Source organism: Ovis aries, chromosome 2 (assembly GCF_016772045.2).
Source record: "Ovis aries strain OAR_USU_Benz2616 breed Rambouillet chromosome 2, ARS-UI_Ramb_v3.0, whole genome shotgun sequence".
Taxonomy (NCBI): Eukaryota; Metazoa; Chordata; class Mammalia; order Artiodactyla; family Bovidae; genus Ovis; species Ovis aries.
Window position 1 is genome coordinate 28,451,594 of NC_056055.1, and position 25,443 is coordinate 28,477,036.

Genomic DNA, 25,443 nt, shown 5'->3' on the forward strand with positions numbered 1-25,443 from the left:
CCATGATGTGAGGAGGCCTGGCCACTCGAGGTGGTCACCACTTCATGGGTCTCTGCTGACTCCTGGCAGCAACCCAGCTGACCACAAGCACATGAGAAGAGCCGCTGTGAGCAGTGGCCGGCAGAGCCCAGCGGTCCTGGAATCCCCAGCTGTAATAACGAGAAACTCCAGTTTTATGCTGCTACACTTGAGGCTCTGAGACACAGGGATTGAAACCTGAGACAGTAATTCTTACCTTTATTGTTTTTCAAAGAATTGTTTATTTCATACCCCTTACCACAACTCTACAGATAATGGACGCAGCATCCCAGCTGGGTCTCTGCTTGCAGGTACAAGGCAGCCAGCTGTAACTGTGAGGAGTCTGCTGCCATCTCCTCCACTCTGCTATGCAAAACTAGACGTGCCTAAAATGTCCTCCAGTCTCTTCAAAGGGGCCTCACTAGAGGGAGGCTGCAGCTGGTTTTGTGAACCTCAGTGGTGGTTTCAAGGAGCCCTGTCTATAAAAACAACTATGGCTGGGCTCCCCTGGGACAGGTCACCCCCTGAAAGGGTCCCCAACTCAATGCCTTGAGGGATCTCTAAGCCTGGAGACTGGTTTCACTGACCAATCTTGGGCTGGACACATGTCGAGATGCAGGTGTCAGCTGGTAGGTCGTCCTGGCCTTCCCGCTGTGGAGGGTAGGCTGGGGCCTCCGCTTTGGTCACCCTGGGACATAGGCTGCAGGCTGTCTGAGCATCACAGTTGGCCTGGAGGGAGGCGGGATCTGCCCTGGGCTTGCTGTATGCACCATCACCTGGGCGCGGGGTGAGCTGGTGGGGCCACTGGCGGTCCAGAAGTCCTTGTCCACGCCTCGGGCCATGCTGGCCAGCTCTCTGGTACCCTCGCCAAGGTCTCTGCAGGAAGAGGAAGGGTGAGCTTGGGGGAAGAGTGAGGACTCCATTTAACTCCAACTTTGCGCCCATGCTGGGTACCCAGGCCCTGGTCTCCAATGGGTCTGGGATAGATTGCTGCCCCAAGGTGAGGGCCCCTGTTTCCTCCTTCCTTGCACCCAAGGAGGCCCCTCCATAGGTGCCTCTCCCTGAGCCTCAAGTCCCTCCTTCATACAAGAGGGATGACTCAAGGAGCAGCACAGCCACCTTCCTAGGGCTTTCTAGAGGAAGGAAGCTTATTCAGAGTGAGTGTAAACTATGTGGAAACAGCATGCCCTAGGCAGAGAAGGGACACTGGTGCCCCAGGAACATTCTGGAGGACACCCTTCATCTTGCCAGGCTCTCCTCTGGCGCTCTGGGGCCAGATCTCCTACCTTCTAGATCTTCAGTTCCCTTGTGGGGCCCCCAAGCCACAAACCCACCCATCTTCCAAGCTGAGCAAACCCTGGCCCCCACCTTTGTCCACCTGGTCCTGCTCTTACCCACTTACACTGGATTCTGCTGCCTGAGGCTGCCTGGCTTCTTCTTCCCCTTAAGATGCTTTCTCTTTCCTTCTCTCCAATACAGGCTCTCCCAATCTATTCACCTCAGGCACCACTTCTTCCAGGAAGCTTCCCCAGATTTCTGTTCCCACCCACATCTAGTCCTCAGGAAAGCTCTAGGAAGTAGTAGGAATTACGTTGGTTCAATAAATGAGTCAATAAATTAATTAATTAGCAGAAAGGAATATCAGCTTAGTAAGCAAGTCCACTGACTCTGGAGCTAGACTTTGGAACTGACTTCAAACCTAGCTTCATGCTTAGCAGTGTGTTATTCTGGACAAGTTTCTCAAAATGGGATAAAAAAAATAGTTCCTACTCCTATGGTTAGAACAAGTAATGTTTGGAAAAGCTCAGAACAGTGCCTGGCACAATGTGAGTGCTGGGAAGCATTTATGAAAGAAAAGTAAGGTCAAGGGGCAAACCTCACCTTACTAAAGATGATTTCACCACCAATCAGTGGGAGAACTGGGGCATCTAGGCCTTGCCTAGGATGGTACATCCTGAAATGCAGTAAGCCCTTCCCCTATTCCATTGGGGCTCTTCCCAACTATAGACAGTGTGTCACAGGTCTATAATGGGGAGAGGGTGTCACAGGGCAGGGGGCAATGGAGAAGCTCCAAAACCTGCCAAGGAAATATGACTATATGAAAAGGATATGCACTACCAACATATTCTGCACATAATCTGAAAATAACTAAAATAAAAAGGAAAGTACTTTCAGCTGGCTGATGGGTAACAATCTCTTCTACAATGTACACAAAGCTTCCAGTATTGATGAGAAAAAACATCAGGCAATTCAGCAGAGCAAACCCAAAATGACTAAAACCAGCAATGCTACTGGTAAGCAAAGGCAGGAGAAAATGCTCTTTCTCAATGTTAATTAGATAAATGCTGATGAAAACCATCGATGTAACTCCCACTTGCTAAGGAAGTGATGGAAAACAAATCATTAACGTTTGGCAATGGTTAGCTATAAAAATGGCTCAACTGGTGCTGGGTTCCTGGAGAAAGAATTTGGTAATAAAAATATTCAGACTTATTTGACCTAAACAATCTGTTCCTAGGATCGTCCCAAAATGCCATCTCAAAAAAGAAAAACAGCTCTAAGTACAGGCATTTACCTAAATCTGAGCACAGCACTTGAAGTATTTGGACTGAAGCTCCAGGGGTCTCAGACCACCATGGGAACACAACGTGGCAGGTCAGGTGGAAAGGGTGCAAGGTGGCATTCCTGCCATGGCCACCACAATGTAGGCCTAATGTGTGTCTGAAGTTCAAGGGAAGGAGCTAGGAAGTCAGTTCCTTCCCAGAGGCCTTACCACGCCAGGAGTCAGCCAGCCCCAGCACTTTGAGTGTGGACGTGGGATCAGACAGGCCCTTGCTACTCCTGCACAGACCACCACCTCCAGCACCTCAGTTTCCTCACGTGCGTAGCAGTGACAAGAGCAGAATTAACAACAACGGCTGGCACTCACTGAAACTATACTCTGGGCCCAGTCGAGCCCACTGACTCATATCACCTCAACAGGGCCAAGAAGTGAGGCCCACCATAATCCTCACTGTACATGGGTGGAAAATGAGGCGTGAGCAGTTGTCACACAGAGAGGTGTCAGGCTCAAGCAACTGGCTCCCTGGGAGGTTCCTGTGGGGATGGACTGAGGAAATGAGCAGAAACTGCCCTTGCGATGCCAGGGCAGGGCAGGGAAAGCACTCAGTGGGCCAGAACATCCTGTGCGAGAGAGGAGGTGCTGCAACGACTGACGCCAGCAAGCCGAGAGCCCACGCTCCGGAATAAGAGAAGCCATCACAAAGAGAAGCATGCGTACTGCAACAGAGAGTAGCCCACTCTTGCTACAACTAGAGAAAGCTCCCGCGCAGCAATGAAGACCCAGCACAGCCATAAATAAAATATTTTTTTTAAGTTTGAGAAAAGAATACCTATGAGTTCAGAGTGATACAAAAATAACAAAACAAAATGAAAAGGAAAGGAAGGATAAGACAAAATCCATCTTCATTCCTCATAGAGGGAATAGCAGAATCACAATGGAATGAAAATCATTATTCCCAAACCCCCAGGGCCAAAACTGATTCTGGCTGGATCATCTCTGGATGCTAAGGCTACAGGTCAGGGGTTATAGGGGCAGCAGAGTGACCCTTAGCAGAATCCTGTCTCTGTCACTTGACAACGGGCTCATCTCAGCCAAGAGGGCCCAGACCTCATGCCTGCAGGGTGATAGCCCAGCCTACATCCGTGATTCACACCAGCACCACCCATGGGGCACCTGCACCAGAAATGCTGCCCAAGTGAGTCATGCAGGAACGCCAAGACAGTCCAGAATACAGAGTCTGTAGGAGACCACTGGCCTCGAGTGTGCCAAGGGAAACACCACCGAAGACAAATATCCCGCCCGATGCAAGGAGCCCAGAGACCGGGAGGCCCTGGGACAGAGGGTGCTCACTCAAAGCTGGTAACAACACTGGGAGATGTTCTATCTGCACTCCATGTTCAGCCAAGATTAGACTCCTTGAGTCAAGAAAAAGTATGTAAAAAATGTCCTTGTACTGGTTCATAAAAAGTGTGTGTGTGTGTGTATATTTTGAAAGAAAGACAAGCAGAGACAGAAACAGAGAGACAGAGGAGCAGGGAGACAGACGGGAGGACAGAGCAAACTGACAGGGCACGGTGGGTCCTGGTGAAGGGTAATACTCATTTCCAGAAGCTTCCTTCTCTGGACAAGGGGTGACAAGATAAAGACATGGAGTGGAGGGCAGCTCCAGGTACTAGGGTACAGGTCAGGCACAGGTTGCAGAAGGATCATCATCTTGTCCTACAGATGGGAGCTGGGGCCTTGGTGGGCCTGGACTCACAGCATGTGCGGACTGTGAGTGCCCTTGGTGTCCAGGTTCTCTGGCCAAGCCAGACACTCCCCTGCCCTTATCACTGCCCTACCACCCTCCTTGCCCTGCCCATGCCCACGTGGTGAAGCTGTGATTGTCGTGCACTTGAACAGGTTGGATCCTGGACACTCCACTGATGCTGCTGTCACTGTTGAGGCCCTTAAGGCCGAGGTAGGGAGCCTGTACCGTCTCCAAATCCTCGTGTCTCAGCTGGAGCCACAGTTGGTTTGCCCTAGGGAGAGATGGGGGAAAGACATTCAGGTGTGAGCGTGTCCAGGACACTACTTGCAAGCCTCTGCAAGGCCAAGAGTGAGTATTTTAGGGCTGTACCGTTCTGCTGCTGTAGGGAGAAGGCAGTCATGGATGATGAGTAAGTGCCAGAAAAACTACTTACAAAGACAGGTGGTGGAAAGTTCTTGTGATGAATCAAGCCAGTGATGGTATAACACTGTGAATATAACTAATGCCCCAGAATTGTGCACTGAAAGATGGCTCGTGTGGTAACTTTTATTACGTTGTAAATATTTTACCTGGAGAAGGCAATGGCACCCCACTCCAATACTCTTGCCTGGAAAATCCCATGGATGGAGGAGCCTGGTAGGCTGCAGTCCATGGGGTCGCTAAGAGTTGGACACGACTGAGTGACTTCACTTTCACTTTTCACTTTCATGCACTGGAGAAGGAAATGGCAACCCCCTCCAGTGTTCTTGCCTGGAGAATCCCAGGGACGGGGGACCCTGGTGGGCTGCCATCTATGGGGTCGCACAGAGTCGGACATGACTGAAGTGACTTAGCAACAGTAGCAAATATTTTACCACTGTTTTTTTTAAAAAATACCACCCCCACCCCACCACACACACACAAAAAAAACAGGATAAATTTCTGTGAAGAAAAGTAGAGGTGAGCCAGACTCCACCCACAGGCCCTAGTTAACCATCATGTGGTCAGCCTTGCACGTCCACACACAGCACAGCATATGCTGGGGGCGTGCACAGTCTGCAGAATGAGAAAATCCCGCGTGTACCTGTCACCTCTCTTACAAAAGACCAAACAAGTGAGCCATGCACCTTGCACAGCCTAGATGCTCTGTGAATAGCAAGATGCCAAGACCCCAGCAGCCCCACTCCCTGACACCCCAGGGGTCCCGACGTGACGCGCAGGTGCCCGCAGCAGTGACAGGTCACTGTACCTGTCGGATCGCCGCTGCTCACTCCTCTTCACACACTTCACGAAGCAGCAGGTGAGGAAGGCCATGGACATGAGCATGATGATGGCGCAGCTGACGATTGAGGAGATCACAGCCACCTTGAAGCCAAAGGTTTCGTAGAGGGGCACAGCTGTGAGGGAGACGAGACCAGCTCTTGGACCCAGCCTGGCATCAGGGAGCCCTGTTCCATGGGGAAGCCAGGGAGCTACTGACAGACGAGATGAAGGTCTGTGAAAACTGTTGTAGGGGTAGGGCTGCCAGGTAAGACTGCCCCCAAGAAGCGGGTGTTTGAGCAGGGTTTTGGTGAGCATGTAGGAGTTTTTGGTGGCATACTGGGGGAAGCTCTGACAGGGAGTTCAGTGATGGTCTCTTTGGCTCCATCCCCTGTAGACTAGACTCCTGAGAACAGAGAACGGTAGACAACACATGGTCTATTTTCACAATGCCTCAAGCTGGCAAAACCCTTTGCGGGCCTATGTGCCTTCTTAGGTCACTTTCTAGGAAGGTGTGGAAGAAAGGAACAGTGGTGGCTCAGATGGTAAAGCGTCTGCCTACAATGCGGGAGACCCAGGTTCAATCCCTGGGTTGGGAAGATCCTCTGGAGAAGGAAATGGCACCCCACTCCAGTACTCTTGCCTGGGAAATCCCATGGACAGAGGAGCCTGGGAGGCTACAGTCCACGGGGTCACAAAGAGTCGGACACGACTGAGCGACTTCACTTTCAGTGTTTGGGGTCAAAGGGCCTTTGGCACATTATCAGCTATGTGCCAAAGAACTAGCTATGTGCCAAGAACTAGTTCTATCAGGTTCTAAAGGATGTTCTCGAAATTGAGGCCCAGAATCCTAATTTGAACAACACTGCATATTTTCCCGTTAAGTAGATATAGATCACACTTTCCATTTCCGAGTCCCTCTGCCCTAACTGGACCCTGGCCGTCCCCACTGAAGACTACATTTCACAGCTTCCCTTCACATGACCACATTCTGGCCAGTGGTGAACAGTGGCGCAGGGGTGTGGGACAACTTCTAAGAGCCTTTCTTGCCCTGCAACTAATCCTCTAACAACTACATGGATCATGCAGTTGAGGTCATGCCCAACAGAGCCACAATATGGAAAAGGCCTGGGTCCCCACCACGGGGCACTACACAAGCCTTCGACTGCCCATCCTGAGGACCAGAGGCAAGAAAAACCTCTCATAATCCCCCATTACTTTGGTAACCCTCATTATCTTGGGTTTCTATCTCTTGTTGGAGTCTAATCCTAAGAGACACTTTCCCCAGAGATTCAACCATCACATGAGTATTTTAAAGGCTCTGAGAAGTCCTGCTGCCTGTTAACCCAGTCTTTCCTGAATTATATTGACTATAGCGCCCTTTTCAATGCACAATATACATTAACACAACATATGTAGCCTCACTTTGGAAAATGCTGTGCTAGGTATTATCCTTCAACACCCTGTATAGCAAATACAGAAAACCATCTCCTCCTCCAACTGAGCGCCACGGCCAAGCCTAGAATTCTTGGCACATGGAATATCCTATTAAGGTTTGCTGCATCTGTGCATGAAATAACATACGGATGAACGCAGTTTTCTGCTTAACAGATAAAATAAAATGCTAGCTCAGATGCATGAGTCACCTCTTGGAGATGACAGGCCAAGTCAGTGGCAGCGCTAGAATTTGAAGCAGCTACTAGAACTTGAGTCTACACTGCAGACATGGAGCCCCAAGGGACCACCAGCCCTGGGAACAGGACCTTACACAGACACCCATGGAACCTTCTCTGTGGACACCCATGCCACCCATGTGACAAAATCAGCACTCCCCCCAGGGGGCACTGCTGAGTTGGGGGCAGCTCAGGCAGAATGGGCCTCACTCTTGCACATGGGGGTCCCTGAAGACCACTCAGCGATGTTCCCCTTCCAGGCACAGGTGAGGAGGCCAGACCCCACCATCTGGTGGCCTGAGGGGCAGTGGAACACGATGACAGTCCCCACAGAAGTGCCGTCCCCACGAAGTACTTGGAAGGTGCCCTGCAGGGGCTGCTGCAGTTGCACACACATGCCTAGGAGAGAAGAGAGGGGAGACAACGTGAGACCCCACCTTTGGGGCAGGGGCTTGGCCGGAGACCTCACCTGACCCAACGACCATGTGTGCTCTGGAGAAGGTCACACAGTTACCTAGACAAGGGACAGTGGCATCCACGTGGCCAAATCCCTACATTAAGTGAAATCTAGAGGTGCTGAGGTCCAGAGGTGCTCCCCAGGTCCAAGGAGTGGTGCCTGTGTGGGCGCAGGAGGGCCAAGAGGAGCTACTGCACGTTCAAGGTCAGGAGCGGCGGCGGTGAGGAGATATCCCTCGTCCAAGGTAAGGAGCAGCGGCTGCGCTTTGCTGGAGCAGTCGTGAAGAGGTACCCCAGTCCAAGGTAAGAGAAACCCAAGTAAGATGGTAGGTGTTGCAAGAGTGCATCAGAGGGCAGACACACTGAAACCATATCACAGAAAACTAGTCAGTCTAATCACACTAAGACCACAGCCTTGTCTAACTTAATGAAACTAAGCCATGCCCTGTGGGGCTACCCAAGACAGGCGGGTCATGGTGGAGAGGTCTGACAGAATGTGGGCCACTGGAGAAGGGAATGGCAAACCACTTCATTATTCTGTTCTTGCCTTGAGAACCCCATGAACAGCATGAAAAGGCAAAATGATAGGATACTGAAAGAGGAACTCCCCAGGTCAGTAGGTGCCCAATATGCTACTGGAGATCAGTGGAGAAATAACTCCAAAAAGAATGAAGGGATGGAGCCAAAGCAAAAACAATACCCAGTTGTGGATGTGACTGGTGATAGAAGCAAGGTCTGATGCTATAAAGAGCAATATTGCATAGGAACCTGGAATGTTAGGTCCATGAATCAAGCCAAATTGGAAGTGGTCAAACAGGAGATGGCAAGGGTGAACGTTGACATTCTAGGAATCAGCGAACTAAAATGGACTGGAATGGGTGAACACAGATGACCATTATATCTACTACTACGGGCAGGAATCCCTCAGAAGAAATGGAGTAGCCATCATGGCCAACAAGAGAGTCTGAAATGCAGTACTTGGATGCAATCTCAAAAACGACAGAATGATCTCTGTTCGTTTCCAAGGCAAACCATTCAATATCACAGTAATCTAAGTCTATGCCCCAACCAGTAATGCTGAAGAAGATGAAGTTGAATGGTTCTATGAAGACCTACAAGACCTTTTAGAACTAACATCCAAAAAAGATGTCCATTTCATTATAGGGGACTGGAATGCAAAAGTAGGAAGTCAAGAAACACCTGGAGTAACAGGCAAATTTGGCCTTGGAATGCAGAATGAAGCAGGGCAAAGGCTAACAGAATTTTGCCAAGAGAACACACTGGTCATAGCAAATACCCTCTTTCAACAACACAAGAGAAGACTCTACACATGGATGGGCATCACCAGATGGTCAACACTGAAATCAGATTGATTATATTCTTTGCAGCCAAAGATGGAGAAGCTCTATACAGTCAGCAAAAACAAGACTGGGAGCTGACTGCGGCTCAGATCATGAGCTCCTTATTGCCAAATTCAGACTTAAATTGAAGAAAGTAGGGAAAACCACTAGACCATTCAGATATGACCTAAATCAAATCCTTTATGATTATACAGTGGAAGTGAGAAATAGATTTAAGGGCCTAGATCTGATAGATAGTGCCTGATGAACTATGGACTGAGGTTCATGACACTATACAGGAGACAGGGATCAAGACCATCCCTGTGGAAAAGAAATGCAAAAAAGCAAAATGGCTGTCTGGGGAGGTCTTACAAATAGCTGTGAAGAGAAGAGAAGCGAAAAGCAAAGAAGAAAAGGAAACATATAAGCATCTGAATGCAGAGTTCCAAAGAATAGCAAGAAGAGATAAGAAAGCCTTCTTCAGCGACCAATGCAAAGAAATAGAGGAAAACAACAGAATGAGAAAGACTAGAGATCTCTTCAAGAAAATTAGAGATACCAAGGGAACATTTCATGCAAAGATGGGCTTGATAAAGGAAAGAAATGGTATGGCCCTAACATAAGCAGAAGATATTAAGAAGAGGTGGCAAGAATACACAGGAGAACTGTACAAAAAAGATCTTCATGACCAAGATAATCATGATGGTGTGATCACTCACCTAGAGCCAGACATCTTGGAATGTGAGGTCAAGTGGGCCTTAGAAAGCATCACTATGAGCAAAGCTAGTGGAGGTGATGGAATTCCAGTGGAGCTATTTCAAATCCTGGAAGATGATGCTGTGAAAGTGCTGCACTCAATATGCCAGCAAATTTGGAAAACTCAGCACTGGCCACAGGACTGCAAAAGGTCAGGTTTCATTCCAATCCCAAAGAAAGGCAATGCCAAAGAATGCTCAAACTACCGCACAATTGCACTCATCTCACATGCTAGTAAAGTAATGCTCAAAATTCTCCAAGCCAGGCTTCAGCAATATGTGAACCGTGAACTCCCTGATGTTCAAGCTGGTTTTAGAAAAGGCAGAGGAACCAGAGATCAAATTGCCAACATCCGCTAGATCATGGAAAAAGCAAGACAGTTCCAGAAAAACATCTATTTCTGCTTTATTGACTATGCCAAAGCATTTGACTGTGTGGATCACAATAAACTGTGGAGAATTCTTCAAGAGAGGGGAATACCAGACCACCTGACCTGCCTCTCAAGAAACCTGTATGCAGGTCAGGAAGCATCAGTTAGAACTGGACATGGAACAACAGACTGGTTCCAAATAGAAAATGGAATACGTCAAGGCTGTATATTATCACCCTGCTTATTTAACTTATATGCAGAGTACATCATGAGAAAGACTGGGCTGGAAGAAGCACAAGCTGGAATCAAGATTGCCAGGAGAAATATCAATAACCTCAGATATGCAGATGACACCACCCTTATGGCAGAAAGTGAAGAGGAACTAAAAAGCCTCTTGATGAAAGTGAAAGAGGAGAGTGAAAAAGTTGGCTTAAAGCTCAACATTCAGATAACGAAGATCATGGCATCTGGTCCCATCACTTCATGGGAAATAGATGGGGAAACAGTGGAAACAGTGTCAGACTATTTTGGGGGGCTCCAAAATCACTGCAGATGGTGACTGCAGCCATGAAATTAAAAGACGCTTACTCCTTGGAAGAAAAGTTATGACCAAACTAGATAGCATATTTAAAAGCAGAGACATTACTTTGCCAACAAAGGTCTGTCTAGTCAAGGCTATGGTTTTTCCAGTGGTCATGTATGAATGTGAGAGTTGGACTGTGAAGAAAGCTGAGCGCCGAAAAATTGATGCTTTTGAACTGTGATGTTGGAGAAGTCTCTTGACAGTCCCTTGGACTGCAAGGAGATTCAACCAGTCCATTCTAAAGGAGATCAGCCCTGGGCATTCTTTGGAAGGAATGATGCTAAAGCTGAAACTCCAGTACTTTGGCCATCTCATGTGAAGAGCTGACTCATTGGAAAAGACTCTGATGCTGGGAGGGATTGGGGGCAGGAGGAAAAGGGGATGACAGAGGATGAGACGGCTGGATGGCATCACCGACTCGATGGACGTGAGTTTGAGTGAACTCCAGGAGATGGTGATGGACAGGGAAGCCTGGCATGCTGTGATTCCTGGGGTCGCAAAGAGTCAGACACAACTGAGTGACTGAACTGAACTGAACTGAGAGGTGCCGAAGACCATGGTGTTGATAAAAGAAACACACATCTAAAGACAATAAAAGCAAAAGGACAACTATTATCCAAGTGCAGCTCAAAAGGCAGAATCAAGGGGAAAAAAAGGAAGGAGAGAGATTGACAGATGTGATTTCATGAAAAGAAAAAAAAAAAACTTTTGTTATTCCCTAATAACTGAAAACCCCTTCATGGACCACAACCTTGTCATGGAGAAGGGGCCTGCATAACTCAATGAAGCTATGAGCCAGGCCAGCAGGGCTACCTAAGGCAGACAGGTCATTGTGAAGGGTTCTGACAAAAGTGGTTCGCTGGAGGAGGAAATGGCAAACCACTCCAATATTCTTGCCGCAAGAACCCCAAGAACAGTATGAAGGGCAAAAAGGTATGACACCGGAAGAGGAGCCCCCAAGGTTAGAAGGCGTCCAATATGCTACTGGGGAAAAGTGGAGGGCAATTACTAAAAACTCCAGAAAGAATCAAGAGGCTGGGCCAAAGCAGAAATGCTGTTCAGCTGTGGATGCATCTGATGGTGAAAGTAAAGTCCAGTGCTGTAAAGAACAATATTGCATGGCTGATCACCAAAGAATTGATGCTTCTGAATTGTGGTGCTGGAGAAGACTCTTGAGAGTCCCTTGGATTGCAAGGAGATCAAACCACTCAGTCCTAAAGGAAATAAACCCAGAATATTCATCGGAAGGACTGATGCTGAAGCTCCAATAACTTTGGCCACCTGATGCAGAGAGTCAACTCGTTGACAAAGACTCTGATGTTTGGAAATATTGAAGGCAAAAGGAGAAGGAGATGGCAGAGGATCAGATGGTTAGATACCATCACTGATTCAACAGAAAAGAATTTGAGCAAACTCTGGGAGAAGGACAGGGGAACCTAAAGTGCTGCACTCCATGGGGTCACAAAGCTTTGGACACGACTTAGCAACTGAACAACAACAATAACCGAAAAGCAAATTCAGATGAAAAAATTAGGAAAAGATATTTGGAAAACACAGGACAGAAGTTCAACACCCATAATTTATAAAGAGATCTTAACACATCAGTAAAAGCTGAACATCCAAGTAAAACAGAATGAACTGATGTGTGAGCAAGCTACTCGTAAGAAACAAGTAGCTAACAGACACGAGAAAATGCCTGCCTTCATAGTAACTGTGTGCTAAGTCGCTTCAGTTGCGTCTGACTCTTTGTGACCCTATGGACTGTAGCCCGCTAGGCTTCTTTGTCCATGGGATCCTCCAGTCAAGAATACTGGAGTGGGTTGCCATGCCCTTCTCCAGGGGAGCTTCCTGACCCAGGGACAGAACCCAAGTCTCCTGTATCTCCTGCATTGGCGGGTTCTTTATCACTAGCACCAGCTGGGAAGCCCTCATAGTAACTGAAGAAACACTAATTCAAATGAGAGCTAATATTTCACTCCTCCACTTGCAAAACATAAAAACAAACAAACAAACAAAACCACATGTGAACTTAGCAGGGGCCTGGGAACAACGCCTCTCTGACTTGCTGATGGGGGTGCAGACCCAAATCTTTCTGGACAGAGTTTGGTAAAGTGTATTAAGAGCTTTATGCTTGTATATAAATCTGAGATTTAGCCAAAGTAAGTACTTATGATCTGATGCCGGGATTTCTATAACAAGATATCAGTCTACACCCACATCTCCAGCTGTGGGCATCGGTGCAGTTAATCAGAGTACATCTGACATGAATGCCAGCAATGATATCTTCAAGTGTTACAATGATGTCCTTATATAAGGACATATTCAGAATTTACTGTGCGCTGTTCTAAATGCTTTACATCTATTAACTCATCAATCCACAAAATACCTCCCCATTTGACAGGGGAGCAAACTGAGGCACAGAGTGGTTTAACCATTTCCTGAAGTAGCACAGTTCCTATGCTGTAGGGCAGAGACTCTGAAGCACACAGGAGGCTCTGGGCCTACCCTCTCAATATACACGTGTGATAGATACCTCATGTGTCCTTCGTGTCTGGCTTCCCTTGCTTAGCACGAGAGAGGTGTTGTGCTGCATGTGTTGGCAAGCCGTCCGCATTTACAGTGGAGCAGAGCACCATGGTGTGGATGCCCTGCGTGCTTCCCTGTTCCTGCTGACAGATGGATGTGTGTGTTGCTTCTGGCCTTCAAGAATATGGAATGAAGCGGCTACTGATGTTCCAGAGCATGCCTACTCGTGCTTGAGGTGCAAGAGGCTCTTCCTTCTGCTTTTCTGGAACTTTCTGATTGTACTGCTGCTGCTGCTAAGTTGCTTCAGTCGTGTCCAACTCTGTGCGACCCCATAGATGGCAGCCCACCAAGCTCCACCATCCTGGGATTCTCCAGGCAAGAACACTGGAGTGGGGTGCCGTTTCCTTCTCCATCTGATTGTACTGCTGGTGTATAAAGTGGTTAGCCTCAGACAAAAGGGAGACTGGTTGAGCTGGTTGTCTGGCCTGTGTCTGTGGCAACACTGACCAGAGGCAGCATCCATGTTCAATTCCCTTGCTAGGTGGGAGCAAGGGTGCGGACTGGGACAGGGGCTAGCACTGCCCAGACTGAGGACCCTGTTATTCCACACCAACCTAAGACAGTGCTGCACCTGACCCCCATGGGATGCCTCCAGCTAGGACCGTGCCCTGGGCACCAGGCATAGGTGTCCTAAAGCCCACTCAGCCTGCCACACCCAGCCAAGCTCCTGCCCTGGCCAACCTGCTCATCACTTGGCTCCCCTATTCTAACTATGATGTTAGCCACCAGTTCCTCTATCCTTTACTTGCTCTAGCCCTCACATTTAGAACCGACCTGGACTTCCTTTTCTCAGTCCATAACCAATTCACCAGCAAACTCTGTGAGTTCTGTTTTCAAAATACATACCCAGGACATATGTAGTAGGCTGGAGAGTCCTCCAAAATCCACACCCACCTGGAAGCAGCCCCACAGGGGGTCCACTGTGGAACGCATGGGACACTGTGTCATACAGGTTGTGGGGACAAAGCATGCCTGCGACTGCCCAAAGGGCCATGGCTGTCACTCAGGAGGGTCACACACATGCACTCATATTCACATGCCTGCACACAACCAGCCCTGTCCAGAAGGGAAATCGAAGCTCAAGAAAGTCAGGCCGCCTCTTGCATGAACCTGCTGGCCCCGCCCCACTTAGGGTGAGGGTGTTAGTGACAGAGAGGCTTCAGCCTCAGGCCTGCATTCTGCCCTCAAGGAGGCCAAGGCTGCCTGAGACCCGTGGTGTGGGGCAGAAATACTCAGAGACATCATTTGGGTGAGGTTGGCCAAGCTGCATTTCGTCCACCCCCTAGCCCCACCCTCCCTAGAACCTGGCGGGTGCCTCATCAGGCTAAAAGGCTGGAGGGAGGAGTCGGTGCCTGGGGGGTCCTTGTGAGAGTGGGGACTGACCATTGGAACACAAACAACACTGGGCACCTAATGGATGGTTCACTATATTGGAGCCATATGAGAAGACCACCCGTCTCCACCTCACAGATGGGGAAACTGAAGCACAGCAAGGCTGGATGACATGCTGAGGGTGATGGGGTGGAAGCGTGCTAGCCCATGGCTGTCAGGTAAATCACACGTCTGGGAGGATTTGGGCTTCCCTGTCTGAGAGGTCCACCATTGGTGTCACACTCACAATAGCTGATAGAAACATCTGGTCAAGAAGGACCCCAATTCCTGCCCTCATTTGGCACTCAACTATCTGCAGAGGACAACAGTCATTATATCATTTTAACATGAGCAACCAAGCTTGGAGAGGTGGCTGACCCGCCCAGCACCCACAGATAGAGAGGGAACCCACAGACAGGACTGACACACAGCTCAAGAGTCCTAATCAACAGCAGAACAAAGGAGTGTGGGTATTTGCAACATACATGCAACAGAGCATCTTTCTTACATAAACAGCACTTACACACTTGGATCATAGTGAAGGGTTCTGACAAAAGTGGGTCACTGGAGGAGGAAATGGCAAACCACTCCAGTATTCTTGCCTCAAGAACCCCAAAAACAGTATGAAAAGGCATAAAGGTATGACACCGGAAGATGAGCCCACAAGGCTAGAAGGCGTCCAACATGCTACTGGGGAAAAGCAGAGGGCAATTACTAAAAACTCCAGAAAGAATGAAGAGGCTGGGCCAAAGCAGAAACGCCGCTCAGCTGTGGATGTGTCTGGTGGTGAAAGTAAAGTCCAATGCTGTAAAGAACAATATTGCATAGCTGATCGCTGAAGAATTGATGCTTCTGAATTGTGGTGCTGGAGAAGTCACAACAGAAAAAATGGTTACATTCGGAAGAAAAAAATGGAAATGGTCCCAAACTAGTGAGCAGAGCAATTAATTAAGAAAATTAAACAGTATCCACATTAGGAAGGAAGAAGCAAAGCTTCTCTATTAGATGGCATGATCCTATATCTAGAAAATCCCTAGGAATCTGATTAAAAAATCTATAGGAACCAATAAATGAGTCTATCAAGATTACAGTATACAAGATCAACACACAAAAATCCATTGTATTTCAGTACAGTGTCAATGAGCAAACTAAAAATGCAATTAAGAAAAAAATTCCATTTACAAGAGCATCAAAAAGAATAAACTACTTAGGAACAAAATTTAACTAAAGAAGTTCAGGTAAAACTGAAATTAAAAATTACAAAGCATGTTTAGAGAAATTAAAGAAGACCTAAAAAAATAGAAATACATGACATACTAAGGGGTCAGAAGACTTAGTATGGTTTAAGATGGCAATGCTCCTCTGCTCACTTAACAGCTTAACCCTTATTCAGCATAACCCAAATTCAGCACAACCCTAGCTGCTACCTTCACAGAAACTGACAAACCGATCCACAATTCATAAGGAAAGGCAAAAAGACCTAGAATAGCACAAACAGAACCTCCTCTCCTTGAAAAAGGAGAACAAAGTTGGAGGATTTGTACTTCCTTAGTTCAAATTTTATCACAAAGCTATGGTGATGAAAACAGAGGACACTGCTATACAGACAGACATACAGGCCAATGCAAGAGCTTAAACTCAAGACATAAACTCCTATTTACAATCAGCTGATTTTCAACATGGATGCCAAGACAATCAAATGGGAAGAGAATAGTTTTTCAACGATTTGGTGCCACGAAAACAATACTTACATGCAAAAGGAGAAAGTTGGACCTCTCCTTATATCATATAAAAAAATTAACATGAATCAAAGATCTCAATATAACAGATAAAAACCATAAAAACTCTTAGAAGAAAACATAAGGGTAAATCTTCCTGACCTTCCAATGGCAATGGTTTCTCAATGATTACCAAAAGACAAACCACAAAACAAATAGATAAATTGGACTTCACTAAAATGAAAAAATTTGTGCTTTACAGGATACTATCAAGAAAGTGAAAAGACAACCCTCAGAGTGGGAGAAAATATTTACAAAAGCATCTGTCTGAAAAGGGATTGCATTTAGAGTGTATAAATTATTATACTGACTTATAAAAAGACAGCTGAATTTATAAATGGGCAAAAGATATGAACAGACATTTCTCTATAAAGATAAACCAGTGGCCATCAACAAACACATGAAAAGATGCTCAACATCACTAGCTCCAGGGAAATGCAAACCAAATCCACAGGGAGGTACTTTTTCATGTATACCATGAAAAAGACACATGAGAAAAATAACAGGTGTACCAAGAATGTAAAGAAACTGGAGCCCTCACACACTGCAGCTGGGAATGTCAATGGGGCAGCCACTTCGCAGTTTCTCTAACAGTTTTCAGAGCACTCCCAAGTGATGCGGCAATGCTCCTCCCAGCAATATACCCAAGGGAAAGGAAAACACGTCTATATAAAAACCTGAACACAAACGTTCATTAGCAGCATTATTCATAATAGCCAAAAAGTAGAACCCACCTAAGTGTTCATCAACTGGTAAATGGTGAGCTAAAGTATGGTCCACCCTTACAATGGAATATTATCTGAAGAACTGATGTGCTACAACACGGATGAACCTTCAAAACTAGCCAGTCACACAAAACCCACATAGTGTATAACTCCATTCATATGAAATGCCTACAACAGGCAAATCTAGAGAGACAGAAAGCAGGCAGTGGTTGTCTGGGGCAAGGGAGAGGGGAAGTTGGGAGGTGAACTCTAAGGTATGCAGGGCTTCCTTTTGGGGTGAGGAAAATGTGCTAAAATTGACCGTGGTGATAGTTGTACGTATCTGAATGGACTAAAACCCATCAAGTTGTACACTTTTAATGTACAATTTAAGCGTGTGAATTGTATGGCACATGAATAATACCTCAATAAAGCCTGTTAGAAAAATTCAGGGGAAATATTTATCTCAGTTAAAGAAGTGTGAATTTGAAACTTATTACTTTTGGCTTGGTCTAGTTCAGAAAAACCAGCCCACCAGGTTAGTGAGAGTGTGGGAAAAGGGGCGGGGCAGAGGGCACAGCCCAGAAGACCTAAGAGGCAGTCCTCCCCAGCAGCAGGGGCAGGCAGGTGCTTGCAGGCAGGAAGGGGTAAGCAGGCTGAGCTGGGAGTCCCAGGGAGGCAGGGCAAGGAGGACACAGCATCGACTTCGAGCCGCCAGTCAGACATTTCCCGATTACCCTCACTGGCCTTGGGTCACCCAGTTCTCAGTAGTACGGAGGTTCAGTACTGCAGAGTACTCAGTACTGTACAGAGTAGTACAGTAGTACTCTTGATTCCAGCATATAGGCCCTTAATCATCACACTGTGTTTCCATAGGTGCCAAAGGAGAAATGAATGTACAAATGCGTGAACAGACAACCTAACATCTGAAAGTTGTGATCAGCACTCCTCCAGGAGAAATCTCTTTTCTTTTTCAGGATCTGTAGACTTGGACACGTGTGGTCCTTCCAGCCAGGGAAGTGGACGGGGGTTTTGGAACTGGGCAGACATAGCAGGGCGGCCACAGGCCAGCCACACGGCCCCTTCCCCAGGGTCACCGGAAACCAACACTTCCCAGTCCCCAATTTAGAGCTGCCACTTCTCCATTCTTCTGTGGCTAAGCACCTTCTTTCTCCCCAGCCCCATGAGGCCCTTGGAGAAGGGAGGGCCTTCTGGAAGGGATCAGCAGGGGTAGGAGCTTCGTAGGCACTTGTCTTCCCAACACCTGGCAAATAAAAGGAGGAAGGGGTAAACCTGTGTTATCCTTTAAAGATACAACTAGAACTTTATCAAAAAAATAAGATGCTTTGAGGGAGGGACAAAGAGATGGCAAGAGAAGAGATGAAGCAGGCCTGGTGAAAAGCTAAGGGTAGGATAGAGCTGAGGGATGTGTGGATATAAATTCTTTCCTCTGTGGTATGTTTAAAAAAATTTTTAACGTGGGGAGAAAGCCTTAGGCATCACTGTTGAATTTATCTGTCTCATATCCCCCAGGGGGTAGCTGCCCATCTCCCTACCCAGAGCCCAGTCCACATCCTGCACTACCAGCTTAGATGGCCCTGGCATGGGGAGTCACAGACAGAAGAAAAAGTTTCAGAAACTGAGGCAGCAGGCTGGTTCTACAGACACACTCAACCTGAGGGGTGAGCAGGTTACCAATTCAGTCCTCAACTCACCCGTAAAGGCTGCAGTGGGCAAGACTGGGCGGGGTCTGACTGAGATGACATGCAACCCCAACCCAGCAAGGAAACCACCACTGTTGTGGGGAAAGGGCCGGCTGTCAACAGCCACATCCTGTACAGCTGCTGGGTTCCGCTATGGTGACATGCCAATCCTGAGACAAGCACTGCTGCTGTTTCATCACCCAAGGGGCTCACATAGCTTCAGTGACAGAAATAAGCCCTCCCCACAAGAGGCCCAGAGCCTGTCCTGCCTCCTGGAATCTCACCAAGGAGGGAGGGTGAGGGGTGATGCCACAGAAGGCCTGACATGTGGATGCCTCCAGGGTTGTGTCAAGCTGAAGACTCAAGGGAAAGGTCCAAGAGAATTCGCAGCCCAGGCCCAGTGAAAATGCCACTGCCTATTACCACACATGTTGCGCGGCTGGGGACAGGAGGGCCACCGAGATACTCAGAATGGGGGCTTTAAAAGAAGTCATGGCCACTCTCCCCAGACCTGTGGCTTCACACTCTGCATTTCTGGCCAGCCAATACAGGTGTCTCACGCCCATCAGAGGCAGGGAGCCCTGCTTCAAGCACAAGCGTATTGTTAAAACAGGTCCTCTTTTAAAAATGAAAATGAAAGGTCTGAGGAAATAACTCTGATAAGAGCAGGGAGAAGATGAGCCTTGCCCAAGGCCCCTCCCTGCAGTGAGTACATCATGGAACCTTCCCCTACCTGGGAGGCAAGGAGCTCAACTCCAGTAATCTGAGAGCCCAATCAAGCAGAGAGGCAAAGGCAGAGAAGCCAAGTGGGCCTGGTCTGCTAGGACCACCCTCTCAGCCCCAGCCCCTCTCCACCAGGTCTGACCCTGCTCCACCACCTCTAGGCTTAGGTCCTAGACTTGGTCAGATTCAGTTTCCCAACCTGCAAAATAGGGTGACCTGCTCTTCAGGTCAGTGATAGGAAGAGTGGGACCACCTGGTGGAGACTTTAAACCTGTGCCTGGGAGCTCAGGAATGTCCCTAGGAGGAGGCTTAACATCTGCTCCTATCCCCCATCCCAAGTCCACAGTATCCAGGATACCTGCACCTGCTACCCCCAGACTCAGACCCAAGTCTTCCCCAAGACCACGACACTCTGCCAAGACACCTTTATCTGCCATCCCGCTACTCCAACGGGATGTCCTGTTATCCCTTCTCCGGGCCTGGAAGGCTGGCAAACACTTTGGGCTGGGCCCATTTTCCAGATGAGGAAACAGGTCCACAGACCTGTTGAAGGCCCCAGGTACACAGTGGCAGTGCCCCCCACCAGACCTTTCTACCCAACTTGTGACACACAGGCCAGATGGGGCAGGAAGGTGGCACAGCATCAGAGGACAATGAGGGCTTCAGTCTACCCATCTTCTAAGGATATTCCAAGAAACCACCAGCTGGCTCCAGAGACATTCCAGAGACATCCCCTAACCACTGCAAACCCAGCCTCTTCTCACATTCCTCACTACACCCTCCACTGCCTGGAGACCCCCAGACTCTCTAGCTGGGCCCCCAATAGTCCCACCCTACACATGGTGTTTAAGAGGCAAATCCCACTTCCTCCATCCCCTGCTGAAAATCCTCACCGACACCCAGCTGCCCCTGTATATCCTTCCTAGGCCTGCTCTCTACCCTACCCTCAACTCCCAGCTGTCCTTCCCTTCCAGCCCCACTCAGCCCTGGAGCCTGGCCCTGCCCACTTGCGGCCCAACTCACACACTGGACGCTGCACTCCCCCAGCACTCCTCTGGCTGGACTCCTGCACCCCTCAATCTTTGGTGCATTTTTTTCTCTGCACCCTATATGAACTCATCTTTTTTTCGTTATGTACAAATAAATCTCAAAGAAGAGGAAAAACAACAGAAAAAAACAAAAGGAATAGATTTGATGCAGGCAAGATAGAAAACAAAAGCAAACCCTATAAACTTACTGGACAGTGGAGAGGCAGATCTGCCCATCCGGTGTGCATCCAACTCCCCCGACTCACTCCCCAGCGCCAAGCAATGCTCTCTCCCACCCTCTAACACACAGTGGGTATACGGCCTGGCCTGCACACCCTGTCCTTCCAGCCCATGCCTCCCCCAGCCTGCCTGGCCAGTGGGGATAAGAACAATCCTTGCTTGTTAATCTTTTATCTGGAACCTTGGACCACAGGACCATCCCTCCTATCCTCCTTCCTGGAGCCAACACAGCCCTCAAAGCCTGACCTCATGCACTGGGAGGTAAATAAGTTAACCTTTTATGCTGGCCATGGCTGGGGACAACAGGGACAATGAGGAGATGGGGGAAGCAGGCTCCTGGACTCACCCACTGTGGGGCTGGGTCACTGTGGGACTGGGAAGTCACTTCCTTGTTCTGAGTCTCAGTATCCTCAAGTTGAAAGAGGAACCCACAGGAGGGATTTCTCAAAGAGAAATCAAAATGGATGAGGGGTACGGGTGCACAGGTACTCTATGGAGAGTCAACTGCCTCTCACTCCCACCCACAAGACCCCAGCAGCGGGGACAGCCACGTGCAGGAGGCCCACGCCCTGGCTGCGTGTCCTAAAGCAGGCACAGGGTTCAGAACTACTGCAGTTCTAGTCCTTGGCTCCAGTTCAGACCTGGGGCTCCCAGGCAGTCCACTGACAGCAGGTCAGCTCACACATGAGAAATGTACGTCCTCCTCCAGCACATGACCAGGTTAATTCCAATCCAGTAAGAGCGCAAGCCCTGTGCCCCCATCCCCTCCACTCTGAATCTCTCAGGGGAGAACACTGAGGCTCCAGAGAGCCTCTTTCATCCAGCAGCTCTGTGTGTACCCTGGTGGGAGACCAGGGCCAGGCCTCAGGGGCACAGAGGCCCTGTTTAGAGACCAATGCCCACCCAGTCCCTCCAGGTTTTGGTCCTCTCGTGAAACGGGCCCAGGCTGGCTGTGGGGCTGGCCTGCAGTAGTGAAGCCAAGGGGACGCCCACAGAGCACGTCCTCATCCACCCCTGCAGCCCTTCTACTGCCCGCTCTCAGGGGTATGGATCATCTCCGGCCACTGAAACCCCGAGTTATTCCTCCTGCAGGGCCATGTTCCTGGACAATCTCCTCCATCAAGGAGTGCTGGAGCTGCCCTGGGAACAAGGCCAGTGGGAGGGCCGCCTCCCAGTCAGCCATTCAACAAAGATTTAAGGCCTTGTTCCAATTCAGCCTCCCCCTGTCTGCCCCTCCCTGCTGTGCATGGGAGATGAAGAGAGAATCCTAGGACTCTGTCTGGTTGGATTTGTATAGCTCCTCTAGGAAGAGCAGAATAATGTACCCATTGTACAGATTGCAAGAAAAACACCCATCCCATTCCTGTGTTTTAGATAGTGTCAAACTGTCTCTAAAGACCCCCATACCCATCGTTTACTGCCCCACGAGAGGTGCGTGCCCATTTCACAGCCCAAGATACTGGGGCTATGGAGCAGAGCAGTGGAGGAGCCCAGACAACTGTGATACCCTGGGGCGGAACCATGGTGAGGGTGGGTGCATTGGGACCTCCCTGGCTCCCACACGCCTGGGCAGGTATACAAGGCCCACCACTTAGCATATGGAGAAACTGAAGCACACAGATAGTGACGTACCCCAAGTTGGGGGGCTCCAACCCCAAATTCCTGGGAAAGATTCACAGGCTGGGACCCCCAGGGTAGCAGGGCTGGGGCCAGGCCTGGCAGGCTAGATAGAGGGCAAGAACTGGACTCTGAGACCCCCTTTCTCCCAGGACAGTTCTCTGAAAACAGTCTTTTGTATGTAGCCAGAGTCTCCCCCTCGCTCTCCTTGGCTGATCTTGGGCAAGTCCCTGTGCCTCACAGTGGACACTCACCTCCCCAGGCAGTGCTGCACAACTCGCACACACATTATCCTCTTTTCACACGCACTGAAACACTAAATTCGGGACGGGACATCAGGCTGCCAGAGGGAGTTAAAGAAAAACCCACCCCACCAGGCCGGGGGCAGGTCTCAGGTCTTGGCTTTCACACCACCAAGCCACACGCCTCTGCTCAGAGAATGACTTCGCTGGGCCTGTTTTCCCATCTGAGACAGAGCCGTCATTCCTCCCAAGGTGGCAGGTGTCACTGTTTTAAGCTTGACTGGCTGCATGCCCAATGGGGTGTGTCCTGTGCCAGGCTGCTCCTCCAGGCCCGGCTTCCACCCGTACAATTCAGCGCCTGGCCTGGGGCACAGGTGTGCAGAGACCCTCAGGCTTAAAGGGGAGCTGACGGTGTGCCCTCAATGAGCCTCCGGGAACATCTGGGGCTCAACGTCTGGTTTATCTGTGTTTCTAAAAGGATTAAATTTCAGACGCATTCAAGGCGTAAAGCGGACATTCGAACCCCTGGCTTCGGACGCTTTCCCCACACCGACGGCGGGCAGAAAGACAAACCTCCTACAGAACAATCCAGAAATCAAACATTTACGATAAAAGTCAGCCTTCCGGAGACCCCGGAGTCACACACCAGGCTCGACTGTCGTTCTTCTCTCTCAAGCTCAGTTTCCCCACCTGTAAAGTGGGGCTGAGGAGCTAGCCGAGGAACCGGAGCATCTCCCCGAGGTAAGGCCGCTTTCGGTTTCCCCACGTCCGTCGCGCAGCCATCCCCCGCATCACCCCGAGGCGGCCCCCATTGGGAAAGGGCGCACACCTGGGCTGGCGCGTGGCTAAACGCAGCCGCCTAGCTTCTGGGCACTCGCTGCCGGGCTTCAGCTCCGCTGGGGCGGCCGCTGGGCTGCGGAGAGGGCCAGGGGGGCGTTAACCGCCGGGTGTGCACCTCCCAGCGGCAGAGTGCAGCCCACCGCCCCCCATCCCGCCCAAAGCTGTGCACGCAGCCCCTCACCTTTCCCGTCTGTGTAATGGGCGCAGAACCCCACCCGAGGCCCGCAGCCTCTGCCCTTACCTGTGCCGTTCCCGGGGGTGGGCATGGCGTTCTCCTTGCGCCCCCCGGGCCTCGCCCTGCGGCGGAGGGTCGCCGCCGCCCGGCGCATCCCCGCGCCCTCCGCGGCGCTTGGCCGGACTGCCGCGCAGGGGCCAGCGTGGGCGGGGCGGCCAGGACGCGCCCTCGCAGGGCAGAGGGCGGGGCCGACCTCGCAGGAGCCGTCGGCCCCGAGGGGGCGAAAGTCGCGGAGCGGAAAGTCTCGCTCCAGGGACTTGCGCAGGCGTTGCTCTCAGTCCCTGCCCCTCCGAACACCAGGGTCCTCCCCAGCCCAGGTGTCCTCGGTGAGTAGCACATGTGATCCCCATCTGTGTCACTGGGTCAGGCCCTCTGTGGTGGGTGACGATGTTATGCTTCTTCAGTGAGGACCCCCGGGTCGTGGGGGCAGGATTCAGACCTCCAGGGTCTGGCCCTAGGCTCACATACCACACTGAAGGGTCCTGCGCTCTCCTGACTCCTCCTGCCCAGCCCCCTTAGAGGGGGCCCCTGGCTAGGCTCAGAGCTGCGGCCCGCCCTTTCCTCTCTCTAGGACCCCGCCCAGCCCAGGAGCAGCACCCCGCCCAGGCCCAGGAAATGCTGAGGAAGCTCTAAGATTACCGAGTCCACAGCGGGGTCTTCCCAAGGCAGCTCCTGGTGACCAGTTCTGCAAAGCTGGAGGAAGGTGTGTGGAAGATTCTGGGTCTGTCTTGGACCGCAGTCCTGGTTTAATGGTGGATCACTAAGTGTATCCAACTACGTAGTGGTGACCAAGATAGACTTATAGATCCATCCTTTAGACTAGGGGTGCAGACCAAGGTAAATCCAGAGATCCGCCCTTAAAATAGGGCTTCCCTGGTAGCTCAGCTGGTGAAGAATCCACCTGCAATGCAGGAGACCCCGGTTCGATTCCTGGGTGGGAAAGATCCCCTGGAGAAGGGATAAGCTACCTATTCCAGTATTCTTGGGTTTCCCAGGTGGCTCAGTTGGTATAGAATCTGTCTGCAATGAGGAAGACCTGGGTTCAATCCCTGGGTTGGGAAGGGCATGGCAACATACTAAGTATTCTTCCATGGAGAATCCCCATGGACAGAGGAGTCTGATGCCTGCAGTCCATGGGATCACAAAGAGTTGGACACGACTGGAGTGACTAAACACACCCTTAAATAGGTAGTGGAGAACAAGATAGACAACATTAGGGTAGCAGTACACACAATGATAGACACAGGGATCTTCCATTAGACTAGGTAATGGACACCATGGTCGATCCAGGGGTCCACCTACAGACCTTGGAATCCTCCATTACTAAGTAGTGGAGACAAATACAGACACCAGACAAATACAGGGATCCACCATTAGATTAGGAATGCAGACTAAGACATATACAGGAATGCCCCGTTTGCCTAGAAATGGCAACCCAGGTAGACACAGGGACCTCCATTAGACCCAGATAGATCTGGGACCCAACACTGAACTACGCAATGGAGAGCAAAACAGACACAGGATCCACCGTTAGACCAGGAGTGCAAACCAAGACAGACCCAGGGATCCACCATTAGACTAGGAGTAAATACCAAGATAAATCCAGAGAACCACCATAAGACAGTCAG

The 25,443-nt window shown here is 49.8% G+C and overlaps 1 protein-coding gene across 2 annotated transcripts; it reads right to left on the minus strand.

Annotated features, from left to right (window-relative positions):
- Positions 1 to 220: 220 nt before the first annotated feature.
- On the minus strand, positions 221 to 23,945 carry SUSD3 (sushi domain containing 3). 2 transcript variants are annotated; one of them, XM_042242999.1, is made up of 6 exons: positions 23,822 to 23,945; positions 23,570 to 23,653; positions 7,454 to 7,642; positions 5,560 to 5,707; positions 4,450 to 4,602; positions 221 to 894 (listed from the first exon to the last, which is right to left on the minus strand). In XM_042242999.1, exons 3-6 carry the CDS (start codon positions 7,638 to 7,640, stop codon positions 702 to 704), a joined length of 681 nt encoding a protein of 226 aa, XP_042098933.1. In that variant the 5' UTR covers positions 7,641 to 7,642; positions 23,570 to 23,653; positions 23,822 to 23,945; the 3' UTR covers positions 221 to 701. The 2 variants fall into 2 exon arrangements, with proteins under 2 accessions (XP_042098933.1, XP_004004120.2); XM_004004071.5 differs by lacking the exon at positions 23,570 to 23,653.
- Positions 23,946 to 25,443: the final 1,498 nt, after the last annotated feature.